Source organism: Cherax quadricarinatus, chromosome 35 (assembly GCF_038502225.1).
Source record: "Cherax quadricarinatus isolate ZL_2023a chromosome 35, ASM3850222v1, whole genome shotgun sequence".
Lineage (NCBI taxonomy): Eukaryota > Metazoa > Arthropoda > Malacostraca > Decapoda > Parastacidae > Cherax > Cherax quadricarinatus.
Genome location: NC_091326.1, coordinates 11,551,673 through 11,578,168, shown reverse-complemented (window position 1 = coordinate 11,578,168; position 26,496 = coordinate 11,551,673). Strand labels below are relative to the sequence as shown.

General features: G+C 37.0%; 1 protein-coding gene across 18 annotated transcripts in view; it reads right to left on the bottom strand.

Annotated features, from left to right (window-relative positions):
* Positions 1-26,496, bottom strand: part of Ssdp (Sequence-specific single-stranded DNA-binding protein) — an 876,306-nt gene that overhangs the window by 175,797 nt on the left and 674,013 nt on the right. Inside the window, exon 16 of one of the 18 annotated variants that reach the window (XR_008407936.1) lies at positions 6,166-6,272. The exons of 16 other annotated variants lie outside the window; for them this stretch is intronic. Coding sequence is in view for 1 of the 2 variants with exons in the window: in XM_070091383.1 (XP_069947484.1) it covers positions 6,240-6,272 (33 nt within the window). In the remaining variant the exon portion in view is untranslated. The remainder of the gene's footprint in view (positions 1-6,165; positions 6,273-26,496) is intronic. One more of the 18 variants, XM_070091383.1, reaches the window with a different exon arrangement.

The following is a 26,496-nucleotide window of genomic DNA, read 5'->3' as shown; positions in this document are numbered from 1 at the left end:
GGATTTTAATTATTCTAATTATTACTATTTTTGGATGCAAACAGAGATGAAAACACTTGAGTACATTATTATAATACAGTATAGGTATTTTTCATATAATCACACTGGCCATTTCCCACCTGGGTAGGATGACCAAAAGAAAGACATTCACCATCGCTCATTCTCAACTTATCTTTCAAGGAGTGCAGGCCACGGAACATAAATCTGGCTAATTAGTTTCCCTGAATCCCTTCACAATTGTCACTTTGCTCACACTCCAACATCGTCAGACATACAAAAAATTGTCTCCACTGACTCCGATCAAAGCTTATTCTGCATACCTGAGAATTTTGTCCACATATGCTACTGGCATTTTAGATATGCTTGGGGGACAGATTTAATGTAGTAGTTATTCCTAGTTTTTAGTTTTTAATTATTTCTGCATACTTCATGTTTCCCAGATGATACTCTGTCTTCATTTTCCCTTTGCAATCACCAAGCATCATAACTTTGCTGTTATAGGAATGTGAAACACACACACAGGAATAAACCTTCTTACCACACAAGTTTTGCTCTAATTAAGGCTTTTATCAAGTCCAAAGACTTGGTGAAATCCCTATTTAAGGTAAATATGTTATTTAAAAAGACTTGCAGTGTTACAAGTTTCTCACATTCCTAGAGTTTATTGACTATGCACCATTAATTATAATTTTGCTTTTGCATGAGTTAATCCTCAGCAAGTATTTATTAAAATATTTCTAAGGTAGTTCAAGCCATTCATCAGATGTCTTTCATCCTATATTATTTATATTTTCCTCATTATTTTGGATTCATTTCCACTGTCAGCTTATTATTATACACTAGGAACACCATGGGAACAACACACTGATCCTTGCGGGAATCCACTGGATACGTGATACATCATTCCTTTCAGCAACTCGAGTTCCCATTCTTTAAAAGTAAAAATAACAAAATTTTTTATGCTTGTCACATCTGTATTATAATCTTTTCTTGTTAGTCAATAGTAATTTTTTTATCTTTTCCTCTCTGGACAAGTCTAACAATTACTTATATTAATTAGTTTATCTATGCTAATACCCTTCATGTTACTTCTCCAAGTTGCAAAGTAACCTGCTTTGTGGCACTGAATCAAAAGTTTTCTTACAGTCTAGAAATATGAAATTTACCCATCCATTTCATTCATATCTGACTCACATTAGTATGACATGTGTATTAACCCTTCAACTGTGTCTACATAAAATTATGCAGGGGACCAAACTGTGTCTGATGTATACAAATGTGTAACTTTTGTACCTTTACATCTGCCACCCACTGATATTTTGTCTCAGTTCACCTGTTTACTAGTTTTACCATCTTGTCTCGCCTACTCAAAAATGTACGGCCAGACAGGTCCACATAGTGCATCACGAGTAACATTATCTCTATATCACGTGTAAACAAGGTGTAATATGCCACTCTACATCTATGTAAGTTTTTCTGGTTTCCGTACATAGCACAAAAATATCATTTATCATGATCTCAAAGACACACAAATGTTATAGGCACATAAACAGTACATTATGTATATTTAACCCAGGATAACCCATGACTGTGACTTATATCCATGTTTTGAGGGATTTTACATCTTTAAACAAGTGTAATTCCATAAGATTTTACTTGTCCATACAGTTGTGAGGGCACACAGATGTCACATTAAAAGTGTACTACGTAGATTTAACCCACAATAACCCAAGAAAGTCAAACAATGTGACTTATATCCATGTTTTGAGGGGTATCACTCCTTCTTGATACATTTCAAGCAAAGTTTACACATTAAAGGAAATTGTCAGGCTCTTCCTGCTGTAAGCTGTAAAGTTTAAAAAAATGGTGATTCAGCCATGAAAATATTTCTGTTTAGGGATTTCTATGGCCTGGGGAAAGACACCAGGTGTCTCAGGCATGTTGTAACTAACTGGCTCAATACATTGTAAGCTCTGGTGGTACTATAAACCTCCAAGAAAAACTACCACACCATTTTATTACAATATTACTGCATTGTCTTGAGTTATTACTTTCTGCAACACATTCATCTTTGGTTTATGTTTGCTTGGTATAGGTGTAGTAAGTTTCTAGTGTGTTTGGTACAATTTGTTAAGAAGAAAGAGGGGAAGGAGGAGGAGGAGGAGGATATGGTAGTGGTGGCAATGAGGGCAACAGCAGGAGGTGATGGTGGCACCAGCGGCGATGGTGGCAAGTAATGGTTGAAGATGATACTGACTGTTACATATTTGTACAGGTATTGCAGAGTCACATCAACTCTCCCACCCTGGTGTTTGACCAGTGCAAATGCATTTACTGAATTTTTTTTTTATATATTTTTTTATTAACAAATCAGCTGTTTCCCACAGAGGCAGGGTGACCCAAAAAGAAGAAACACTTTCATCATCATTCATTCCATCACTGCCTTGCCAGAGGCATGCCTACACTACAGTTAAAAAAGTACAGCATATCAACACCCCTCCTTCAGAGTGCAGGCACTGTACTTCTCACCTCCAAAACTCGAGTCCAGCTAACCGGTTTCCCTGAATTCCTTCATAAATGTTATTTTGCTCACACTCCTACAGCATGTCAAGTCATAAAAACCATTCATCTCCACTTGCTCCTATCTAACATGCTCATGCATGCTTGCTTAAATCAAAGCCTCTCGCACACAAAACCTCCTTTACCCCCTCCCTCCAACCTTTCCTAGGACAACCTTCCTTCCACTACAGATTTATATGCTCTTCAAGTCATTCTATTTTGTCCTATCCTCTCTAAATTTCCGAACCATCTCAACAATCCCTCCTCTGCCCTTTTGATAATACTTTTAGAAACCCTGCACAAAAGAGGAACAATGTGGTAGGCCTACTGGCCCATGCTAGGCATTTACTTTTCAAGCCCAACCCATCTCATTCATAAATTTGTCCAACCTAGATCTTAACCCTTTCAGGGTTTCTGACGTACTAGTACGGCTTACGCACCAGGGTTTTTGACGTACTAGTACGCCTAAATTCTAGTGCCCTCAAATCTAGTGAGAGAAAGCTGGTAGGCCTACATATGAAAGAATGGGTCTATGTGGTCAGTGTGCGCAGTATAAAAAAATTCTGCAGCACACAGTGCGTGATGAGAAAAAAAAAACTTTGACAGTGTTTTTGGTTTAAAACAGCGATTTTGCACTGTATTTTCATATGGTATTTATGATGGTATTCTAGTTTTCCTGGTCTCATTTTATAGAATGGAAGACATATTACAGAAATTGAGACGATTTTGATTGGCTTTACAATGAAAAGTACCTTGAAATTGAGCTCAAAGTAGTAGAAATCTTCGATTTTTGCCAAAGTTCAAAAGTAAACAAATCATGCTACGTGTCCAATACACATCAACTGGCGAGTCTAATATTCTTTCACAAGTGCGCTGATATTATTTATACCATTTCTACACTAATGCAGTAGTCTGCATAACAGTAAATCTTCTATTTTTTGTGAGAATAAAAATTCAAAGTGGAGAGCAAAAGAATGTAAGAGGGGCATGGGGACATGACTAATAAACAGAGGAAATGTTATTTTAGTTCCAGGAATGTCTTTCTTGTTTATTCTGGACCCTATATGGAAATTGGCATCTTTTGAAATTTGTGTGAAATTGGCAAAATTGCTAAATTCTGAGCACTTTATTGGATAGTTGAAATCGGTAAATGGGTGGTTTCTTGTACTCATCTGATAGAAAAAATGGAGCTCTAGCAAAATAGTTATGATTTTTGTCGACTAATACACTGGAATTGGCTGAAAATAGTGCTCAAAGTGGGCAAAATCACCAATGCGCAAACATAGTTGAGACCGCTAACTTCGTGAGAGCATAATTCTATAAGTTTTCCATCAAATTTCATACTTTTGGTGTCATTATGATCAGGAAAAGATTCTCTATCTTTTCATGAGAATTTTTTTTTTTTTTTTTTTTTTGAAAATTTGTCGACCCTGAGAACAAGTCTGGGAGAGGACCTGTCCACCCTGAAAGGGTTAAAAGGTGCCCAAGCCGTTAACTTTAAAAATTGCTTGGAGAAACATACAAGTAAGATGGGCTGGGTTGGAAAAGGACCTACCTAGTATTGTCCTTTTGGCAAAGAAAACTACAAAATTTTTTTGGCTTAGAGGAACCATGACCATAACCCTGTTTTTCCCATATGTTCTTCACTTTACATACTGTGATATTACACATGGTGAGTCTAAACAGATGGAACTAAATTATCTGTTTCTTATATAGAAGTCAACACAAATTTTGTATATCTACTACATCATTAGGATTAAAATGTGAAGAAACTAGTAACAATATTTATGTATATAAATGTCTGTGTGAGAGGAACTCCAATGGCAATGTCATATCGCACCATTAAATTATAATCAATGCTGCAGTGTCAATTATATACTAGGACATTATTGGAATCACTTATTTTGAAAGTGCACACCTGGATCTAAGACTGTGCCTTAATAGAGGGGCATCCATATTAACATATCCTCCACTTCTCTAAATTTGCATTACCCAGGTTAAAATGAAAGAAAATTGGGAATAATGTCAATAAGGAACTACCGTACATATATTGTGTATCTGGTTTGTTACTATATATGATAAATAAGCAAAGTGTGTTTCCAAGGTAAGACTGATGTGGCAATGTTTACCATCTGTTTCTTCCTTCCTGAATGGATATACATAATCCATACATGTACATACAGCTATTCTCTACTGTACCATAATTTGTCATTACTTAATAATATGAACCTAGGGTGCATCATTCTTTTAAATATTGAATTAATTAGTACTTGTAGTGAATATGAATCAAAAATAGCCAGTACCAGTATCTGTACTTCCAGTGAATAGATTTAGTGAAATATTATAACAGAGTCTTCAATCCTGTACAGCACCCTATGTAAAAACCAGTGAATTGCAGATTACTTATTTAGTTAAAAATCTTTTAGTATGACAAGAAAAATGTTTACAAAAAACATTCTGGGGATCAATATCACAAAAGTTAGGTGCTGCATATATTAAACCAAAAAGAGATGGCAACATATAGTTAGTCAGACCAGCCCAAGTATTCAGTTGGCTTCCAGGCCTTCACAACCCTTCAGCCATACAAGAAAAACATGACAGCAATGATTTTTTTTAGATATTCTGAGCATTTTTTTTTTTTCACATTTTTTTGGGGTGATTTGGATTAATAAGGCAGAGAGGAGGGAGGGGGGGGGGAGTATTATTATCTGGGAATATTTAATGAGTAAAACTTTTTACATTGTGGTCAATGACATATGGTAATCTGAAAACTGCAAAATATAGAAGGTATAAAAAAAGAACTATTATAATGGGCAACAGATTTTCTGACTGAAAGGAAACTAAATAATAAAAATGAAGTTCGAGAGACAACCTCAACACGTGGGCAAGTGGAAATGAGGAACAGACAAGTCTCCATGAATGGGATGCCCAAGTCTTACTTGTTCTAGGCAATGATGAAGACTGTACTTCCCCACCATGTTAATGAGTCCCCATCAAAGGGTGTTACATATACAGCAAACACCCATTTAGTATAACCCTTTGTTTCCCAAATAACGTAAACTACAATGCCATAGCTTGCTTCTTGAAGCAGCTCACTGTTTTCATTCACAGTTAACTGGCAATCACCAAAGTGAATAATAGCTCAAACTATTAACATATATTTTTAATAGACTTTTCACATTTTTCCTATACCCTCCCACATCACTGCATATTACAATGGCACTTAAAAGACTTGCTAATAATCTGGAAGTCAGAAGAAGGCAAAAAGTGACACAAAAGTGTAATATCTGCTTTTTTGTACATAATTTGCAATGAATGTAGAACTGTATTGTAGAATAGTATGAGAATATGTACACTGTTAGCAATGGTGATTCAACAAAGCATTATTAGTTATGATGCCTGCAACTCATTAAGATATGTTCAAGTTTAATTATTAAATACTATTTAGATATTTGTCTCTGACATGCAGGATGTAATGTGTAGTGAATTCTATGAATACTTGTACATTTATTGTATGTATATTATAGGATTTTGTGTAACTACTGGCAGTGAGTGGCAAGGTAAAAAAAAACTATTAGTACAGAATGCTTTGAACATTGTACATACATTCACAAGTGTAGTCTCTCACATGCACTGACTGCTTAGATACCAGTCACTCACAAGTAATGAGAGCCCAGTCATCAGCAAGGAATGGCGTCAGCTACACTGCTTAGCTGCCAGAAGGGAGGCAAGTTGTATATTACTGTACTTAAACACTGAGCAATTAACTGACAGATATTTAGAATCTAACCTTACCCCCCCCCCCCCAAACTGCATGTTATACACTTTCTGTAGCCTGAATTCAGGGAGTTGTGGGTTTTCAGGAAGGTAACTGCTGTGCTAAATGAGATTGTACTTTATACATATTTCATAGTGATATGCTTATCTCATTTTTATATTATGCTTTCAAATACTACATTGTGTAAGTGACTGTTCACTGTTCTCAAAACACTGCCTAAAAGGAAATATACAGCAAATGATATAAAGCGTTAAATTTTAAGGTCCTGGACCATGCTGAGATTATGTCACTAAAATGCTCATAGAATGCCAAGACTCAACACTCACCAGTGAGGTGCCAAACATCTCCTCTCGCAACATTATTTAACCTCATATTTGTGGAACTTTAGATGAAAATTTGATTTTGGGAATGATTTTTTTAATCCTAGAACCTTATATAATTGATTATATAAGAATGAATTAAGAAAGGCAATTGGTATGATAACTATGTTCAACAGGTTTCGATACCAATTATTCATGCTATATGCTGAATGCCTAATCAATAAAGCTCAACCAGCAGAAAGCCTCCATGAAATGACCCTAAGTTACACGAAGTGGGTCATCATGAGATTGGTATCAAGAGAACTTCTCCAATTTCCCCTATACATTTTTTTCTTACCATGGCTAAAGATACACAGGTTCATATGGTATTACACTATGGTATGCACATACAATTTTTACAATAATACGTATTTTAAAACTTTATGCTGATCTAAGGCTAATATTCCCCTTTACAAATAAAAAAACAATATGCAATAAAAATAAATTTCAAAACTTTCCATTTCATAATTTACAGAAATTAAAATTAATAAAGAGTCCTGGAAATGGGAAGTACAATGCCTGCACTTTAAAGGAAGGGTTTGGGATATTGGCAGTTTGGAGGGATATGTTGTGTATCTTTATACGTATATGCTTCTAAACTGTTGTATTCTTAGCACCTCTGCAAAAGCAGTGATAATGTGTGAGTGTGGTGAAAGTGTTGAATGATGATGAAAGTATTTTCTTTTTGGGGATTTTCTTTCTTTTTTGGGTCACCCTGCCTCGGTGGGAGACGGCCGACTTGTTGAAAAAAAAAAAAAAAAAAATGTGACATAATATTGTGAAATACAAAAAACTACTTTGTGAAGAATATGATAAACTACAAAGGAATAACAACCTTTCTGAGTATTGCTACCTTCACCAGGATTTGTAATTCTCTATTACTTTCAACTGAATTTGCTCTTCCAATAGTATCAGACCTCAGCAACAGCCTAAAACACCTGAATAAGACAAGTAGACATGGAAAGTGGGCAATTTATCAAAATGTATGCAGAAAATAGTTCACCATACTTCAGAACACTTGTATTCATTTTTGAGTTCTGATAAATCATTCATAAATCCAACCATCAACTTCCTAACTTGGATGGAGGTAGCAGTAAACCTGAAGGTAGGCAACTCGAAATACAGTTATGTTAATTATCAGTTTGAGGTTCTAGGGATTATCTTCCACACAACCTGGTCTCAGACTAGGACTCTTAGCTTGGAATTTTTTTTTTATAGGATGAAGAACTATTAAGAAGCATATACGAAAGTAAAGGTATGTGTATAGTGAATGTAAGTATACATGAAACAGCAAGACAAGATCAACGAGCCTGCAAAACATTTAATAGGACAGTACTTTCTTGGATGGTTACTGTCTACCGACCTACTACCTTTCTTACCACCTTATCTACCAACCAGAAAACTGAGACAGGAAACCATTACCATTCTTTTTTTCATTTTAAACATAAATTTAATAGGTAGGCTGGAGGAGCACAGTCACTTTATTGGACCCTTAAGAAAGCCATACACTACAACCTAAGTTAGGGACTGACTTAAGTTCATTTCTCTACTAAACACAAAAAACCTAATCATTGTATTCATACTCACTCATACTAAACTCCAAATGCAACATACTAAACATGCTTTCATAATCACTAGCAAACACATCACAATCAAATATACATGTAGAAATTCATCAATGTCAGAACTAACTGATCCATCTGCCTAGTTTCCTGTGACCATCCTGAATAATTATATAAAAAAGATACTTTCTCTTAATTATACTACCACACGATATATGACACAGTGACTTTGTCAAGATGGGTTATCACTTTCGACACGTTTAGAGTCTGGGTAACGTTGGATTAGATACCCACATGAGAAGTGTGAACTTTTCTGGAGCTCCCCTATAAACAAACAGGGAGCAAAAAAATGATACCATAGTTGTCTCTAAGTAAATATTGATATCTCAATCTTATGTAGAGAAAGCAGCCCATAAGTTGAATAAGTCAGAAATGTTTTGACTGCTTTCTTAAAAATGATGGACACTGCGAAAGAGAAGTAGAGCATACCAACAAGACATCATCTTCATGGATGAATAATGGCAAACCATGTCTAGAGGTTGTTGAACAGATGGCATATATGACTGAATATTTATTTTGTGAAGAAATTCAGGGAAACCAGTTAGCTGGATTTGAGTCCTAGAGGTGGGAAATACAATGTCTGCACTTTAAAGGAGGGGTTTGGGATATTTACTGTTTGGCATGACAACTGAATTGTCATATCTATGTGCCTCTGCAAAGACGGTGATTACATGTGAAAGATGGTGAAAGTGTTTCTCTTTGAGTCACTCTGCCTCAGTGGGAGATGGCCAGTGTGTTAAAAAAAAAAATCAAACTGCCTTTAGACCGACGAGCATCACCATTAATACACAGGTCACTCTATATAGTTAAAAAGGTTAAGTATCTGTAAGTCTCACTGCACTGGGATATGATGAAATTCTTTAAACAAGTCTTCTAACTTGGATTGGCTAAGGAAGAGTAAACTCTACCTATGTTTTCAGCTTGAACTTGCACCTATAAAGCCATTCTAGGATCATACAAATATTTTCTTGCTTAGAAATACAAGCAATCTTAGAAAAATACCTCAGGAGTGTGTCAACCACTTATCCACTAGGTATATCCAAGAGAGTTCCTGAACTCCTGGTAACAAAAAGAATTCTTGACACAGCTGCAGCAAGGACATGGAGAGGAGGAAGGTTCATCAATAGGGATAATTACCCTTCGAAATACCTGCATAACTTTTGGTTCTTGTAAATTACTGACAGGCTAGGTTTACTGTTTAAGTTTACTCAGGCTAGGTAATGACAAAACATTTTTTTTTTTGTGTGACCTTTCAGTCACGGCTTCCCTTTGCTTGTACCAAGACTCCTGAACTCTTTAATGAGGGACAGCCCTCATCCTATGCACACAACTGCATTTCAATGTTGTTATTAATTAATCATTGTACAACCATTTTACAAACACACTTGTTTCGTCATAAGGCTACTATCTCATGAGACCAAATTGTACATTACAAATTTACACCAGAGTACCTCCTAAGTCTGAGCACACTCCCGTCTTATCCTCATATAAAAAAAATTAAAACAACACCTTAACATTCCAACATAGAAATACAGAGGATTTAGATGTGTATCTAGTATGTCAAGACTTTACCCCCTCTCTCCAACCCTTTCGAGGACGACCCCTACCCCGCCTTCCTTCCCCCTATAGATTTATATGCTTTCCATGTCATTCTACTTTGATCCATTCTCTCTAAATGACCAAACCACCTCAACAATGCCTCTTCTGCCCTCTGACTAATACTTTTATTAACACCACACCTTCTCCTAATTTCCACACTCCGAATTTTCTGCATAATATTTACACCACACATTGCCCTTAGACAGGACATCTCCACTGTCTCCAACCATCTCCTCGCTGCTGCATTTACCACCCAAGCTTCACACCCATATAAGAGTGTTGGTACTACTATACTTTCATACATTCCCTTCTTTGCCTCCATAGATAACGTTTTTTGACTCCACATATACCTCAATGCACCACTCACCTTTTTTCCCTCATCAATTCTATGATTAACCTCATCCCTCATAAATCCATCCGCCGACATTCACTTCTTCCATACTCCTCCTCCCCAATTTGATACCCTCATCACCTTACTCTTTTCTATGTTCACTTTCAACTTTCTACCTTTACACACATTCCCAAACTCATCCACTAACCTTTGCAATTTTTCTTTAGAATCTCCCATAAGCACAGTATCATCAGCAAAAAGTAACTGTGTCAATTCCCATTTTGAATTTGATTCCCCATAATTTAATCCAACCCCTCTCCCGAACACCCTAGGATTTACTTCCTTTACAACCCCATCTATAAATATATTAAACAACCATGGTGACATTACACATCCCTGTCTAAGACCTACTTTTACCGGGAAGTAGTCTCCCTCTCTTCTACACACCCTAACCTGAGCCTGACTATGCTCATAAAAACTCTTAACAGCATTTAGTAACTTACCACCTATTCCATATACTTGTAACATCTGCCACATTGCTCCCCTATCCACTCTATCACATGCCTTTTCTAAATCCATTAATGCAATGAAAATTTCCCTACCTTTATCTAAATACTGTTCACATATATGCTTCAATGTAAACACTTGATCTACACATCCCTACCCACTCTAAAGCCTCCATGCTCATCCGCAATCCTACTCTCTTGTCTTACCTTTAATTCTTTTAATAATAACCCTACTGTACACTTTTCCTGGTATACTCAGTAAACTTATTCCCTTCAAATTTTTACAATCTCTTTTGTCCCTCTTCCTTTTATATAAAGAAATTATAGCATTGTTTACCATCTATAAAATACTACATGTCTAACACAGTAGCACCATAGTATCTTGGTACAGGGAATGTCTTCGACTACTTATTACTAACAAATGTTTAGTAGGATCTAATTGCCCAGCTCACCTGTGACCATCTCCAAGCTGCTACACCTTTATGTATCTTCTGTAGGCTAGGGGATTGATTATCTAGCACCAAGCCTGACATACCGATTACCTCAAACTATCTCTCCGCTTCGTCTGTGGTCTCCAAGAATATAATTCATCTGTGTATTTGATTGATGAGCCTTTCAGTGCAATCAAAACATCTCATCAGTAAAAATACTTAGTGTTGCATGTGTGTTTTACTCATCAACTTGTTGCCATTGCATATAAAAAATAATATGTTGTTATTCCTACATGGTTCATCAGAATGCAGACACACAAACATTCAGAATAATGCTGAATTATGCATATTTCAACTACTTAAGTGTTCTGCTAATGCAGAAGCAATGCCCAAAACATATTCCATGATATGATCATCACAAGAATAAATTTAATATTTCAGAATTTGAGCAAAATTTCAATGAAAATTGTGTACTGTATAAAAACTTCAGCATTGTCAAATTTGTCTAATGAAAACTTTACTCACCATGCAAGACAAAGATGTTAGCAACTACTAAGTTGTTGGAAAAAATTAAAAACAAAATAAACTTCTCTCCATCCCAGGATGACAACTAAAGAAGATTCTACACAAAGCAGTTAAAATACTAATTAAAGGTTTCAATTACAGTGGACCCCCGCATAGCGAACGCCTTGCATAGCGAACAATCCGCATAGCGAACGCTTTGTTCGCCAAAATTTTGCCCCGCATAGTGGACAAAAACCCGCTCAGCGACCTTCGTCCGAGACGCGTCCATTGTTTACCAGCCAGCCTCCGCGGTAACATTCAAGCATACACTCGGAATATTTCGTATTATTACAGTGTTTTCGGTGCTGTTTCTGGAAAATAAGTGACCATGGGCCCCAAGAAAGCTTCTAGTGCCAACCCTGTGGTAAAAAGGGTGAGAATTAGTATGGAAATTAAGAAAGATTTTGAAGGGTTTGGGGCTAACCCTGAGAAGCCTATGCCAGTTGTGGAATCCATTGTGCCTACTTCAAAAATTAAGGAAATGTGTGCACAGTGGGTTGAACTGCAAACCTTTATGGATGAAAATCACCCTGACACAGCTGTTGCAAGCCGTGCTGGTGACTATTTCAATGACAATGTTATGGCCCATTTTAGACAAATCGTAAAGGAACGGGAGGTACAGAGCTCTATGGACAGATTTGTTGTGCGACAGAGGTCCAGTGACTCTGAAGCTGGTCCTAGTGGCATTAAAAGAAGAAGGGAAGTAACCCCGGAAAAGGACTTGCTACCTCAAGTCCTAATGGAAGGGGATTCCCCTTCTAAACACTAACACTCTCTCTCCCCTCCTCCCATCCCATCAATCATCACCAGATCTTCAATAAAAGTAAGTGTCATGTAATTGTGCATGCCTTTTTCAGTTTGTGTGTACTAAAATTAACATTTTTTTGTGGTAAAAAAAATTTTTTTTCATACTTTTGGGTGTCTTGCACGGATTAATTTTATTTCCATTATTTCTTATGGGGAAAATTAATTCGCATAGCGAACATTTCGCATAACGACCAGCCCTCTTGCACGGATTAAGTTCGCTATGCGGGGGTCCACTGTATAGGGCCATTTGGAATTGTGGATCGTACTACTGCTACCATTTTTTTTTTGTATCTCAGTGGCCATGCCCCACCAAAGTAGTGGGATGCAAAGAAGAAAAACACATCCATCATCATTTATTCAACTGCTGTCTTTCCAGAAGTGTGCTGACATCATCATTCAAATTATCACCTGCCTACAATATCCCTTTTCTCCCTTGAAGTGAAGGCACTACCCTTCCTACCTCCAGAAATCAAATCCAGCTAACTGACTTCTTTAAATCCCTTCATAAAAGTAACCTTGCTCACACTCCAACATAACATCCTTTAAAAACTACTAGTCTCTCTTCAATCCTATTTAGATATTCAAGCCTGTAAAGCTCTAAGAAGTTTTCATTCCCTCCTCCAACCATTCCTGGGATAACTCCTACCTCTCCTATGTTCCACCCCAGATTTACACACCCTCTTTGTCAACCTATCCCCTTCCATCCTCTTTAAATGACAAAACCACCTCAACACCTCATCAGCCCTCTTAATTATGCCCTTGGTGAACCCACACTGCTCTTTTTATTTCTACTCTAGTTATCCTTTGATGAATTTCGAGAGTCTCTCTACTCTCGGAGCCCAGCCACGGGTTAGGCACACATTTCCACTAACTTTAGCCTCCTCCTCAATGCAGTATTTAAACCTGATGCTTCACACCCATTTTAAAATGCTGATACTATACTCTGGTACATTCCATTTTTTACCTCCACAGATAAGTCTCTGTCCACAAATGGCTCATTATACCACCCACCTTTTTCCCCCTTCATCTATACTAGAGTTCACCTTATCATTCATTGACCCAAATATCTAAATACAGTACATCCACTTCCTACAGAGTCCTTCTCTGACATTTAATCCATCATGGCCCAAACTTTTTTGTTTGCCTTCTTAACTTGCTCTTTTTATGTTTACTTGTAATTTCCATCTTATACATAGCCTCCCAAATTCATCCACCAACCTTTGAAACTTGCTTCCAGAATCCCACAAAAAGAATTGCATCATCAGCAAAGACCGATGTCCCAATTTGTATCAGATCCAACATCTTTCAAACCCACACCCCTTCTCAACACCCTAGCATTCACTTCTTTTACAGCACCATCATTAAATATGTTAAACAACCATAGTGATATCATGCATCCCTGTCCTACTTTCACTGGGTTTATTATTATTTTTATTATTATTATTTCAGTTATGTTTTCATTTTGGGGTCCCGTAGAGCTTAGCTCAGGGATTCTCAACTTTTCCTCCATCATTAACACCCTTGGCTTGATGTACTTCTCCATTTACTGTCTTGCTTCCATACAAAAAAAATTATCGACATCATAAAGGGAAGACAGAAAAACAAGGTCAGAAAAAAATCAATTATTCAGGTTTTGTACATCAAATATTGACCCCTTGACATGTAATTTCTTACACCCAAGAGGCAAATTTACCCCTGGTTGAGAATCACTGGCTTACCTGGAGATTACCTTGAGAGAGTTTCGGGGGTCAACACCTTAGCTGAATGTTAAAGATGAAATTTTGGTTATGCCAAAAACAATCTTAGCCACAGCAATTTTGGGTTAATGAGCTTTGACTGTATTGTTTTCTCAATTTTGTTTTTACCATATCCATTGATATTTTATATATTTATTATTTTTGTTTTAACACATTGGACTTCCAGCAGGCATGCGTGAGTGTGTTTGATAGGAGTGAATGGAGACAAATGGTTTTTAATACTTGATGTGCTGTTGGAGTGTGAGCAAAGTAACATTTATGAAGGGATTCAGCGAAACCGGCAGGCCGGACTTGAGTCCTGGAGATGGGAAGTACAGTGCCTGCACTCTGAAGGAGGGGTGTTAATGTTGCAGTTTAAAAACTGTAGTGTAAAGCACCCTTCTAGCAAGACAGTGATGGAGTGAATGATGGTGAAAGTTTTTCTTTTTCGGGTCACCCTGCCTTGGTGGGAATCGGCCAGTGTGATAATAAAAATAAATAATAATAAAACATTGGCTGATTCCCACCAAGGCAGGGTGGCCCCAAAAAAAAAATTTTCATCATCATTCACTCCATCACTGTCTTGCCAGAAGGGTGCTTTACACTACAGTTATAAAACTGCAACATTAACACCCCTCCTTCAGAGTGCAGACACTGTACTTCCCATCTCCAGGACTCAAGCCGGCCTGCCAGTTTCCCTGAATCCCTTCATAAATGTTACTTTGTTCACATTCCAACAGCACATCGGGTATTAAAAAACCATTTGTCTCCATTCACTCCTATCAAATATGCTCATACACACTTGCTGGATGTCCAAGCCCCTTGCACACAAAACCTCCTTTACCCCCTCCCTCCGATCCTTCCTAGGCCGACCCCTACCCCACCTTCCCTCCACAACAGATTTATACACTCTCAAAGTCATTCTGTTTTCTTCCATTCTCTCTACATGTCCGAACCACCTCAACAACCCCTCCTCAGTCCTCTGGATAATAGTTTTGGTAATCCCACACCTTCTCCTAATTTCCAAACTACGAATTCTCTGCATTATATTCACACCACACATTGCCCTCAGCCATGACATCTCCACTGCCTCCAGCCTTCTCCTTGTTGCAACATTCATCACCCATGTTTCACACCCATACAAGAGTGTTGGTACAACTATACTCTCATACATTCCCCTTTTTGCTTGCACGGACAAATTTCTTTGTCTCCACAGACTCCTAAGTGCACCACTCACCCTTTTCCCCTCATCAATTCTGTGATTCACCTCATCCTTCAAAGACCCATCTGCTGACACATCCACTCCTAAATATCTGGATACATTCACTCTCGCCCTACAATCTGATATCCAGTCTTTCATCACCTAATCTTTTTGTTATCCTCATAACCTTACTCTTTCCTATATTCACTTTTAATTTTCTTCTTTTACATACCCTACCAAATTCATCCACCAACCTCTGCAACTTCTCTTCGAAATCTCCCAAAAGTACCGTGTCATCAGCAAAGATCAACTGTGACAACTCCCACTTTGTGTTTGATTCTTTATCTTTTAACTCCACACCTCTTGCCAAGACCCAAGCATTCACTTCTCTTACAACCCCATCTATAAATATATTGAACAACCACGGTGACATCCCACATCCTTGTCTAAGGCCTACTTTTACTGGGAAATAATCTCCCTCTCTCCTACATACCCTAACCTGAGCCTCACTATCCTCATTGTACATGATGGTAGGATTGCTGGTGTTTTTTTTCCTGCCTCATAAACATGCAAGATTTCAGGTACATCTTGCTACTTCTAATTACACTTAGGTCACACTACACATATATGTACAAGCATATATATACACACCCCTCTGGGGTTTCTTCTATTTTCTTTCTAGTTCTTGTTCTTTTTTATTTCCTCTTATCTCCATGGGAAAGTGGAACAGAATTCTTCCTCCATAAGCCATGCGTGTTGTAAGAGGCGACTAAAATGCCAGGAGCAAGGGACTAGTAACCCCTTCTCCTGCATGGATTACTAAATTTAAAAAGAGAAAGTTTCGTTTTTCTTTTTGGGCCACTCTGCGTTGCTGGGATAGGGCCGGTTTGTTGAAAAACAAAAATATACTTTAAAGGAGGGTTCTGGGATATTGGCAGTCTGGAGAGATATGTTGTGCATCTTTATATGTATATGCTTCTAAACTGTTGTATTCTGAGCACCTCTGCAAAAACAGTGATTATGTGTGAGGTGAAAGTGTTGAATGATGATGAGAGTATTAACTTGTATTGACTTGTTAAAGGTAGAAAATTGAAAGTGAACATAGAAAAGAGTAAGATGATGAGGGTATCAAATGATTTAGATGAAGAAAAATTGGATATCAAATTGGGGAGGAGGAGTATGGAAGAAGTGAATGTTTTCAGATATTTGGGAATTGACATGTCAGCAGATGGATTTATGAAGGATGATGTTAACCATAGAATTGATGACGGAAAAGAGGCGAGTGGTGCATTGAGGTATATGTGGAGACAAAAAGACGTTATCCATGGAGGCAAAGAAGAGAATGTATGAAAGTATAGTAGTACTAACACTCTTATATGGGTGTAAAGCTTGGGTTGTAAATGCTGCAGCGAGGAGGCGGTTGGAGGCAGTGGAGATGTCCTGTCTAAGGGCAATGTGTGGTGTCAATATAATGCAGAAAATTCGGAGTGTGGAAATTAGGAGAAAGTATGAAGTTAATAAAAGTATTAGTCAGAGGGCTGAAAAGGGGTTGTTGAGGTGGTTAGGTCATCTAGAGAGAATGGATCAAAGTAGAATGACATGGAGAGTGTATAAATCTGTAGGGAAAGGAAGGCAAGGTAGGGGTCGTCCTCGAAAAGGTTGGAGGGAGGGAGTAAAGGAGGTTTCATGGGCGAGGGGCTTGGACTTCCAGAAAGCGTGCGTGAGCGTGTTAGATAGGAGTCAATGGAGACGAATGGTATTTGGGACCTGACGAGCTGTTGGGGTGTGAGCAGGGTAATATTTATAAAGTAAAGGGACTCAGGGAAACCAGTTATTTTTATATAGCCGGACTTGAGTCCTGGAAATGGAAAGTACAATGCCTGCACTTTAAAGGAGGGGTTTGGGATATTGGCCGTTTGGAGGGATATGTTGTGTATCTTTATATGTATATGCTTCTAAACTGTTGTATTCTGGGCACCTCTGCAAAAACAGTGATTATGTGTGAGTGAGGTGAAAGTGTTGAATGATGATGAAAGTATTTTCTTTTTGGGGATTTTCTTTCTCTTTGGGGTCACCCTGCCTCGGTGGGAGACAGCCGACTTGTTGAAAAAAAAAAAAATTGTATATATATATATGTATATATATATATATATATATATATATATATATATATATATGTATATATATATATATATATATATATATATATATGTATATATATGTATATAAATGTATATATCTGTATATATCTGTCTATATATATGTATCTATATGTATCTATATATATATATATATATATATATATATATATATACATATATATATATATATATATATATATATATATATATATATATATATATATATATATATATATATATATATATATATATATATATGATAGAGTGAATAGAGGAGCAATGTGGCAGATGTTGCAAGTATATGGAATAGGTGGTAAGTTATTAAATGCTGTAAAGAGTTTTTATGAGGATAGTGAGGCTCAGGTTAGGGTGTGTAGAAGAGAGGGAGACTACTTCCCGGTAAAAGTAGGTCTTAGACAGGGATGTGTAATGTCACCATGGTTGTTTAATATATTTATAGATGGGGTTGTAAAGGAAGTAAATGCTAGGGTGTTTGGGAGAGGGGTGGGATTAAATTATGGGGTATCAAATTCAAAATGGGAATTGACACAGTTACTTTTTGCTGATGATACTGTGCTTATGGGAGATTCTAAAGAAAAATTGCAAAGGTTAGTGGATGAGTTTGGGAATGTGTGTAAATGTAGAAAGTTGAAAGTGAACATAGAAAAGAGTAAGGTGATGAGGGTGTCAAATGATTTAGATAAAGAAAAATTGGATATCAAATTGGGGAGGAGGAGTATGGAAGAAGTGAATGTTTTCAGATACTTGGGAGTTGACGTGTCGGCGGATGGATTTATGAAGGATGAGGTTAATCATAGAATTGATGAGGGAAAAAAGGTGAGTGGTGCGTTGAGGTATATGTGGAGTCAAAAAACGTTATCTATGGAGGCAAAGAAGGGAATGTATGAAAGTATAGTAGTACCAACACTCTTATATGGGTGTGAAGCTTGGGTGGTAAATGCAGCAGCGAGGAGACGGTTGGAGGCAGTGGAGATGTCCTGTTTAAGGGCAATGTGTGGTGTAAATATTATGCAGAAAATTCGGAGTGTGGAAATTAGGAGAAGGTGTGGACTTAATAAAAGTATTAGTCATAGGGCAGAAGAGGGGTTGTTGAGGTGGTTTGGTCATTTAGAGAGAATGGATCAAAGTAGAATGACATGGAAAGCATATAAATCTATAGGGGAAGGAAAGAGGGGTAGGGGTCGTCCTCGAAAGGGTTGGAGAGAGGGGGTAAAGGAGGTTTTGTGGGTAAGGGGCTTGGACTTCCAGCAAGCGTGCGTGAGCGTGTTAGATAGGAGTGAGTGGAGACGAATGGTACTTGGGACCTGACGATCTGTTGGAGTGTGAGCAGGGTAATATTTAGTGAAGGGATTCAGGGAAACCGGTTATTTTCATATAGTCGGACTTGAGTCCTGGAAATGGGAAGTACAATGCCTGCACTTTAAAGGAGGGGTTTGGGATATTGGCAGTTTGGAGGGATATGTTGTGTATCTTTATATGTGTATGCTTCTAGACAGTTGTATTCTGACCACCTCTGCAAAAACAGTGATAATGTGCGAGTGTGGTGAAAGTGTTGAATAATGATGAAAGTATTTTCTTTTTGGGGATTTTCTTTCTTTTTTGGGTCACCCTGCCTCGGTGGGAGACGGCCGACTTGTTAAAAAAAAAAAAAAAAATATACATATACATATATATACATATATATATATATATATATATATATATATATATATATATATATATATATATATATATATATATATATATGCAATAAGATCACAGTAAACAGGTGATTTCAAAATATGCAAAACAACCACTCTGAAAGAATAGAGAAATTCCAAGCACTTTCGTGACTACTCACATTATCAAGGAACTATGAAAGTGAAGCATCCAAGGAAGCTATATAAGGGGTCGGCCAGCACCTCACTATCAGATCCCACAACGGTTAAACACGTGACGCGCGGCGAGCCAACTTGGATAGGTCCTTTGCACAACTCACCCCCAAGCTATTTATTTGTCCAGTGTATTATTAAATTCTTCCCAAATTCTATTAATTATAAATGGATCTAATTTATATAAACCAAAGGAAATATTCATATTATTGTCAAAACTGCTTTTTATGAAACAAGATTCAATTATATTCCTGTCAACCATGGACTTGCTTGATACTACTTTCTCAACTTTTTGAAAATCAATTGGATGGTTAAAATCTCTTACATGAATAAATAGAGCATTGGAATCTTGTCCAGTTCTAATGCTATATTTATGTTGTTTTAATCTTAGTTCGAGATTTTTACCAGTTTGACCGTAATAAACTTTATCGCAAATTTTACAAGGAATCTTATAGACACATCCATCAGCATTTTGGGGGGAATTCTTAATCAAAAGTTTTTTTACTGTATCAAGATTTTTGAATACAACTTTAATATTAAAAGTCTTAAGAAGAGAAGGCATATCAACCAAGTTTTCATGGTAAGGGAGAACCAACATATTTTTAGTTGAATAAGGCTGGTTGCCCTTTTTTGGATTATAAAAAGTGTTCCTAGCAACTTTAAAAGATTTGTCAATTAACCCTTTGACTGTTTCAGGCCCCTCTCTGAAACTGTCATTCTATGTCGCTCAATTTTTGAAAAAAAAAAAAATTATTTTTTCTTATGAAATGATAGAGAATCTTTTCCCGATGGTAATGACACCAAAAGTTCGAAATTTGGTCGAAAACTCGTGGAATTATGGTCCCGCGAAGTTAGCGGTCTCGGCGACATATGCGTATCGGCGATTTCGCCGACTTTGAGCCCAATTTTCAGCCAATTCCATTGTTCGAGTTGACCAAACTCATAGCTATTTCTTTAGAACTCCACTTTATCTATCAGCTGAGTACAAGAAACCTCCCATTTACTAATTTGGACTAACCAATATGGTGGTCAGAAATTGGCAATTTGGCCAATTTCACGCAAAATAAAAAAGATGTCAATTTCAAAATAGGGTCCAGAATAAACAAGGTAGACATTCGTGGCACTAAAATAACATATGCTCTGTTCATTAGTCACATCTCTAGGCCCCTCTTATATTATTATTGCTTTCTATTTTGATTTTTTATTCATACAAAAAAATACAAAATTTACTGTTATGCAGACGACTGCATTATTGTAAAAATGGTATAAATAATATCAGTGCACTAGTGAAAGAATATTAGACTCCCTAGTTGACGTGTATTGGACGTGTGGTGTGATTTATTTACTCTTCAACATTGGTAAAAATCGAACATTTTCGCTACTTTGAGCTTAGTTTCAAGGTCGTTTTCATCGTAAAAGTAATGAAAATCATCTCTATTTCTGTAATATGTTTTCCAATTTATCACCTAAGACCATGAAAACGCGAATACAATGATAAATACTATACGAAAATACACCTCAAAGTCGGCGTTTTATTCCAAAAAAACGATCAGAGTTTTTTTTTTCTCATTACGCAATGTGTGCTGCAGGATTTTTTTTATGTGGTGCACACTGACCACACAGACCCATTCTCTCACATGTGGGCCTACCAGCTTTCTCCCACTTGATTTGAAGCCGCTAGAATTATTGAGTATATATACGTCAGAAACATTGGCTCGTAAGACGTATTTATACGTCGAAAACAGTCAAAGGGTTAAAATACCCAAGAAATGTAATTGATAAATCTTTTAAAGTTGCTAGGAACACTTTTTATAATCCAAAAAAGGGCAACCAGCCTTATTCAACTAAAAATATGTTGGTTCTCCCTTACCATGAAAACTTGGTTGATATGCCTTCTCTTCTTAAGACTTTTAATATTAAAGTTGTATTCAAAAATCTTGATACAGTAAAAAAACTTTTGATTAAGAATTCCCCCCAAAATGCTGATGGATGTGTCTATAAGATTCCTTGTAAAATTTGCGATAAAGTTTATTACGGTCAAACTGGTAAAAATCTCGAACTAAGATTAAAACAACATAAATATAGCATTAGAACTGGACAAGATTCCAATGCTCTATTTATTCATGTAAGAGATTTTAACCATCCAATTGATTTTCAAAAAGTTGAGAAAGTAGTATCAAGCAAGTCCATGGTTGACAGGAATATAATTGAATCTTGTTTCATAAAAAGCAGTTTTGACAATAATATGAATATTTCCTTTGGTTTATATAAATTAGATCCATTTATAATTAATAGAATTTGGGAAGAATTTAATAATACACTGGACAAATAAATAGCTTGGGGGTGAGTTTTGCAAAGGACCTATCCAAGTTGGCTCGCCGCGCGTCACGTGTTTAACCGTTGTGGGATCTGATAGTGAGGTGCTGGCTGACCCCTTATATAGCTTCCTTGGATGCTTCACTTTCATAGTTCCTTGATAATGTGAGTAGTCACGAAAGCGCTTGGAATTTCTCTATTCTTTCAGAGTGGTTGTTTTGTATGTATGTATGTGTGTGTGTGTGTGTATGTATATATATATATATATATATATATATATATATATATATATATATATATATATATATATATATATATATATATATATATATATATATATATATATATATATATATATATATATATATGTGGAATGGGGACCCTCATCCTCAGAGAAGACAATAAACGTACCTCAGAGAAAACTCAAGGTTCTCCCCGGAGCTGTTTGAATATTTTCTTCTCCTACCACCCCCTATATATGTTTTATTCTATGTGAACATATATATGTCGTGCTGAATAGGCAGAACTTGCAATCTTGGCTTAAATAACAACGCTCATCTTGCCATATAGGACAAGTGAAAATTTGTGTATGCAATAATTTCGCCAAAATCATTCCGAACCTAACGAAAAAAATATATTTGATTGTGTTTGTTTAGTACTAAATTATTGTAAATGTATTTAATTAAAATATATTTAGTTGGGTTAGGCTAAAATAAACTGCTCTTGTTATAATAAGGTTAGGTAAGTTTTCTAAGATTCTTTTGGTGCAAAATTAAAAAATTTTACATTAAGAACATAAGAACATAAGTAAAGAGGATCACTGCAGCAGGCCTGTTGGCCCATACTAGGCAAGTCCTTTACAATCCATCCCACTAACAAAACATTTGCCCAACCTAATTTTCAATGCTACCCAAGAAATAAGTTCTGATAACTATCCACTCATTTGCAAGTCCTACTCAAATCCAACCTCTCTCACTCATATATTTATCTAACCTAAATTTGAAACTATCCAAAGTCCTAACCTCAATAACCCAACTAAGTAGACTGTTCCACTCATCAACTACCCTTTTTCCAAACCAATACTTTCCTATGTCCTTTCTAAATCTAAACTTGTCTAATTTAAATCCATTACTGCAGGTTCTCTCTTGGAGAGATATCCTCAAGACCTTATTAATATCCCCATTATTAATACCCATGTTGATAAATTAGACACATGTGCAATTCTTGGGTATCTTTATTGAGGAAACGTTTCGCCACACAGTGGCTTCATCAGTCCACAGAAAGGAGAATCTTGAAGAACAGGAGGAGAATGAGGTAATCAGTCCCTCAACCTTGAGTCGATGTGGTCAGTCCATCAATCTTGAATAGAATACGGCATACGTGCTGAGAAGGAGCTTATAAACCCAAGAATTGCACAAGTGTCTAATTTATCAACATGTCAGTTCTCTGAACCATTCATCTACAAACCTGTCAGACACTGCAACTTCTTGGGATCTTAATACTTGGGAATTCTTCGCTTGCCTAATTCTTGGGCACGACCTACTTCAACATTGAACAAATGTTACACGACCTATGACTGCTGCACCTCTCCTGCCAACGGTTTATAAGCTCCTTCTCAGCACGTATGCCGTATTCTATTCAAGATTGATGGACTGACCACATCGACTCAAGGTTGAGGGACTGATTACCTCATTCTCCTCCTGTTCTTCAAGATTCTCCTTTCTATGGACTGATGAAGCCACTGTGTGGTGAAACGTTTCCTCAATAAAGATACCCAAGAATTGCACATGTGTCTAATTTATCAACATGTCGGTTCTCTGAACCATTCATCTACATTAATACCCATCTTCCACTCATACACTTCGATCATGTTTTCCCTCATTCTTCATCTAACAAGTGAATGTAATTTAAGAATCTTCAATTTTTCTTTATAAGGAAGATTTCTAATGCTATGTATTAATTTAGTCATTCTACGCTGAATGTTTTCTAACGAATTTATGTCCATTCTGTAATATGGAGACCAGAACTGAGCTGCATAATCTAGGTGAGGCCGTACTAATGATATATAACCTCTGGACTTATGTTGCTTACACTTCTTGATATAAATCCCAATAATCTATTTGCCCTATTACGTACACTTAAGCACTGCTGCCTTGGTTTAAGGTTACTGCTCACCATAACCCCCAAGTCCTTTTCACAATCTGTATGGCTAAGTTCTACATTATATAACATAAGAACATAAGAAAGGAGGATCACTGCAGCAGGCCTGTTGCCCCATACTAGGCAGGTCCTTTACAATCCCTCCCACTAACAAAACATTTGCCCAACCTAATTTTCAATGCTACCCAAGAAATAAGCTCTGATAACTCTATCTACTCATTTGCAAGTCCCACTCAAATCCAACCCCTCTCACTCATATATTTATCCAACCTAAATTTGAAACTACCCAAAGTCCTAGCCTCAATAACCCAACTAGGTAGACTGTTCCACTCATCAACTACCCTATTTCCAAACCAATCCTTTCCTATGTCCTTTCTAAATCTAAACTTGTCTAATTTAAATCCATTACTGCGGGTTCTCTCCTGGAGAGATATTCTCAAGACCTTATTAATATCCCCTTTATTAATATCCATCTTCCACTTGTAAAGTAAAAGGACACAAGTGCAACTAATGTGACATTTTATTGTGGCAACGTTTCGCTCTCCAGGAGGTTTATCAAGCCATTACAAACAATACATGGACACAGAGGGTATATAAAGGCTCAGAGTGAGGTGCAATACTAGCGAGGTACCATTTAGATGTTCACTAGTGGTAGAAGTAGTAGTAGTGACAAAAGTAGCAGTAATAGTGATACAATATCTTTCTTTCAACGTACAATACATATCTTTCTTTCAACGTACCAGCCGTATCCCACTGAGGTGGGGTACGTATGTATATATATATATATATATATATATATATATATATATATATATATATATATATATATATATATATATATATATATATATATATATATATATATATATATTATATATATATATATTTTTTCAACAAGTCGGCCGTCTCCCACCGAGGCATGGTGACCCAAAAAAGAAAGAAAATCCCCAAAAAAGAAAATACTTTCATCGCCATTCAACACTTTCACCACACTCACACATTATCACTGCTTTTGCAGAGGTGCTCAGAATGCAACAGTTTAGAAGCATATACGTATAAAGATACACAACATATCCCTCCAAACTGCCAATATCCCAAACCCCTCCTTTAAAGTGCAGGCATTGTACTTCCCATTTCCAGGACTCAAGTCCGACTATATGAAAATAACCGGTTTCCCTGAATCCCTTCACTAAATATTACCCTGCTCACACTCCAACAGATCGTCAGGTCCCAAGTACCATTCGTCTCTATTCACTCCTATCTAACACGCTCACGCACGCTTGCTGGAAGTCCAAGCCCCTTGCCCACAAAACCTCCTTTACCCCCTCTCTCCAACCCTTTCGAGGACGACCCCTACCCCGCCTTCCTTCCCCTATAGATTTATATGCTTTCCATGTCATTCTACTTTGATCCATTCTCTCTAAATGACCAAACCACCTCAACAACCCCTCTTCTGCCCTCTGACTAATACTTTTATTAACTCCACACCTTCTCCTAATTTCCACACTCCGAATTTTCTGCATAATATTTACACCACACATTGCCCTTAGACAGGACATCTCCACTGCCTCCAACCGTCTCCTCGCTGCTGCATTTACCACCCAAGCTTCACACCCATATAAGAGTGTTGGTACTACTATACTTTCATACATTCCCTTCTTTGCCTCCATAGATAACGTTTTTTGACTCCACATATACCTCAATGCACCACTCACCTTTTTTCCCTCATCAATTCTATGATTAACCTCATCCTTCATAAATCCATCCGCCGACACGTCAACTCCCAAGTATCTGAAAACATTCACTTCTTCCATACTCCTCCTCCCCAATTTGATATCCAATTTTTCTTTATCTAAATCATTTGACACCCTCATCACCTTACTCTTTTCTATGTTCACTTTCAACTTTCTACCTTTACACACATTCCCAAACTCATCCACTAACCTTTGCAATTTTTCTTTAGAATCTCCCATAAGCACAGTATCATCAGCAAAAAGTAACTGTGTCAATTCCCATTTTGAATTTGATTCCCCAAACTTTAATCCCACCCCTCTCCCGAACACCCTAGCATTTACTTCCTTTACAACCCCATCTATAAATATATTAAACAACCATGGTGACATTACACATCCCTGTCTAAGACCTACTTTTACCGGGAAGTAGTCTCCCTCTCTTCTACACACCCTAACCTGAGCCTCACTATCCTCATAAAAACTCTTTACAGCATTTAATAACTTACCACCTATTCCATATACTTGCAACATCTGCCACATTGCTCCTCTATCCACTCTATCATATGCCTTTTCTAAATCCATAAATGCAATAAAAACTTCCCTATCTTTATCTAAATACTGTTCACATATATGCTTCAATGTAAACACCTGATCTACACATCCCCTACCCACTCTAAAACCTCCTTGCTCATCTGCAATCCTACATTCTGTCTTACCTCTAATTCTTTCAATTATAACCCTACCGTACACTTTTCCTGGTA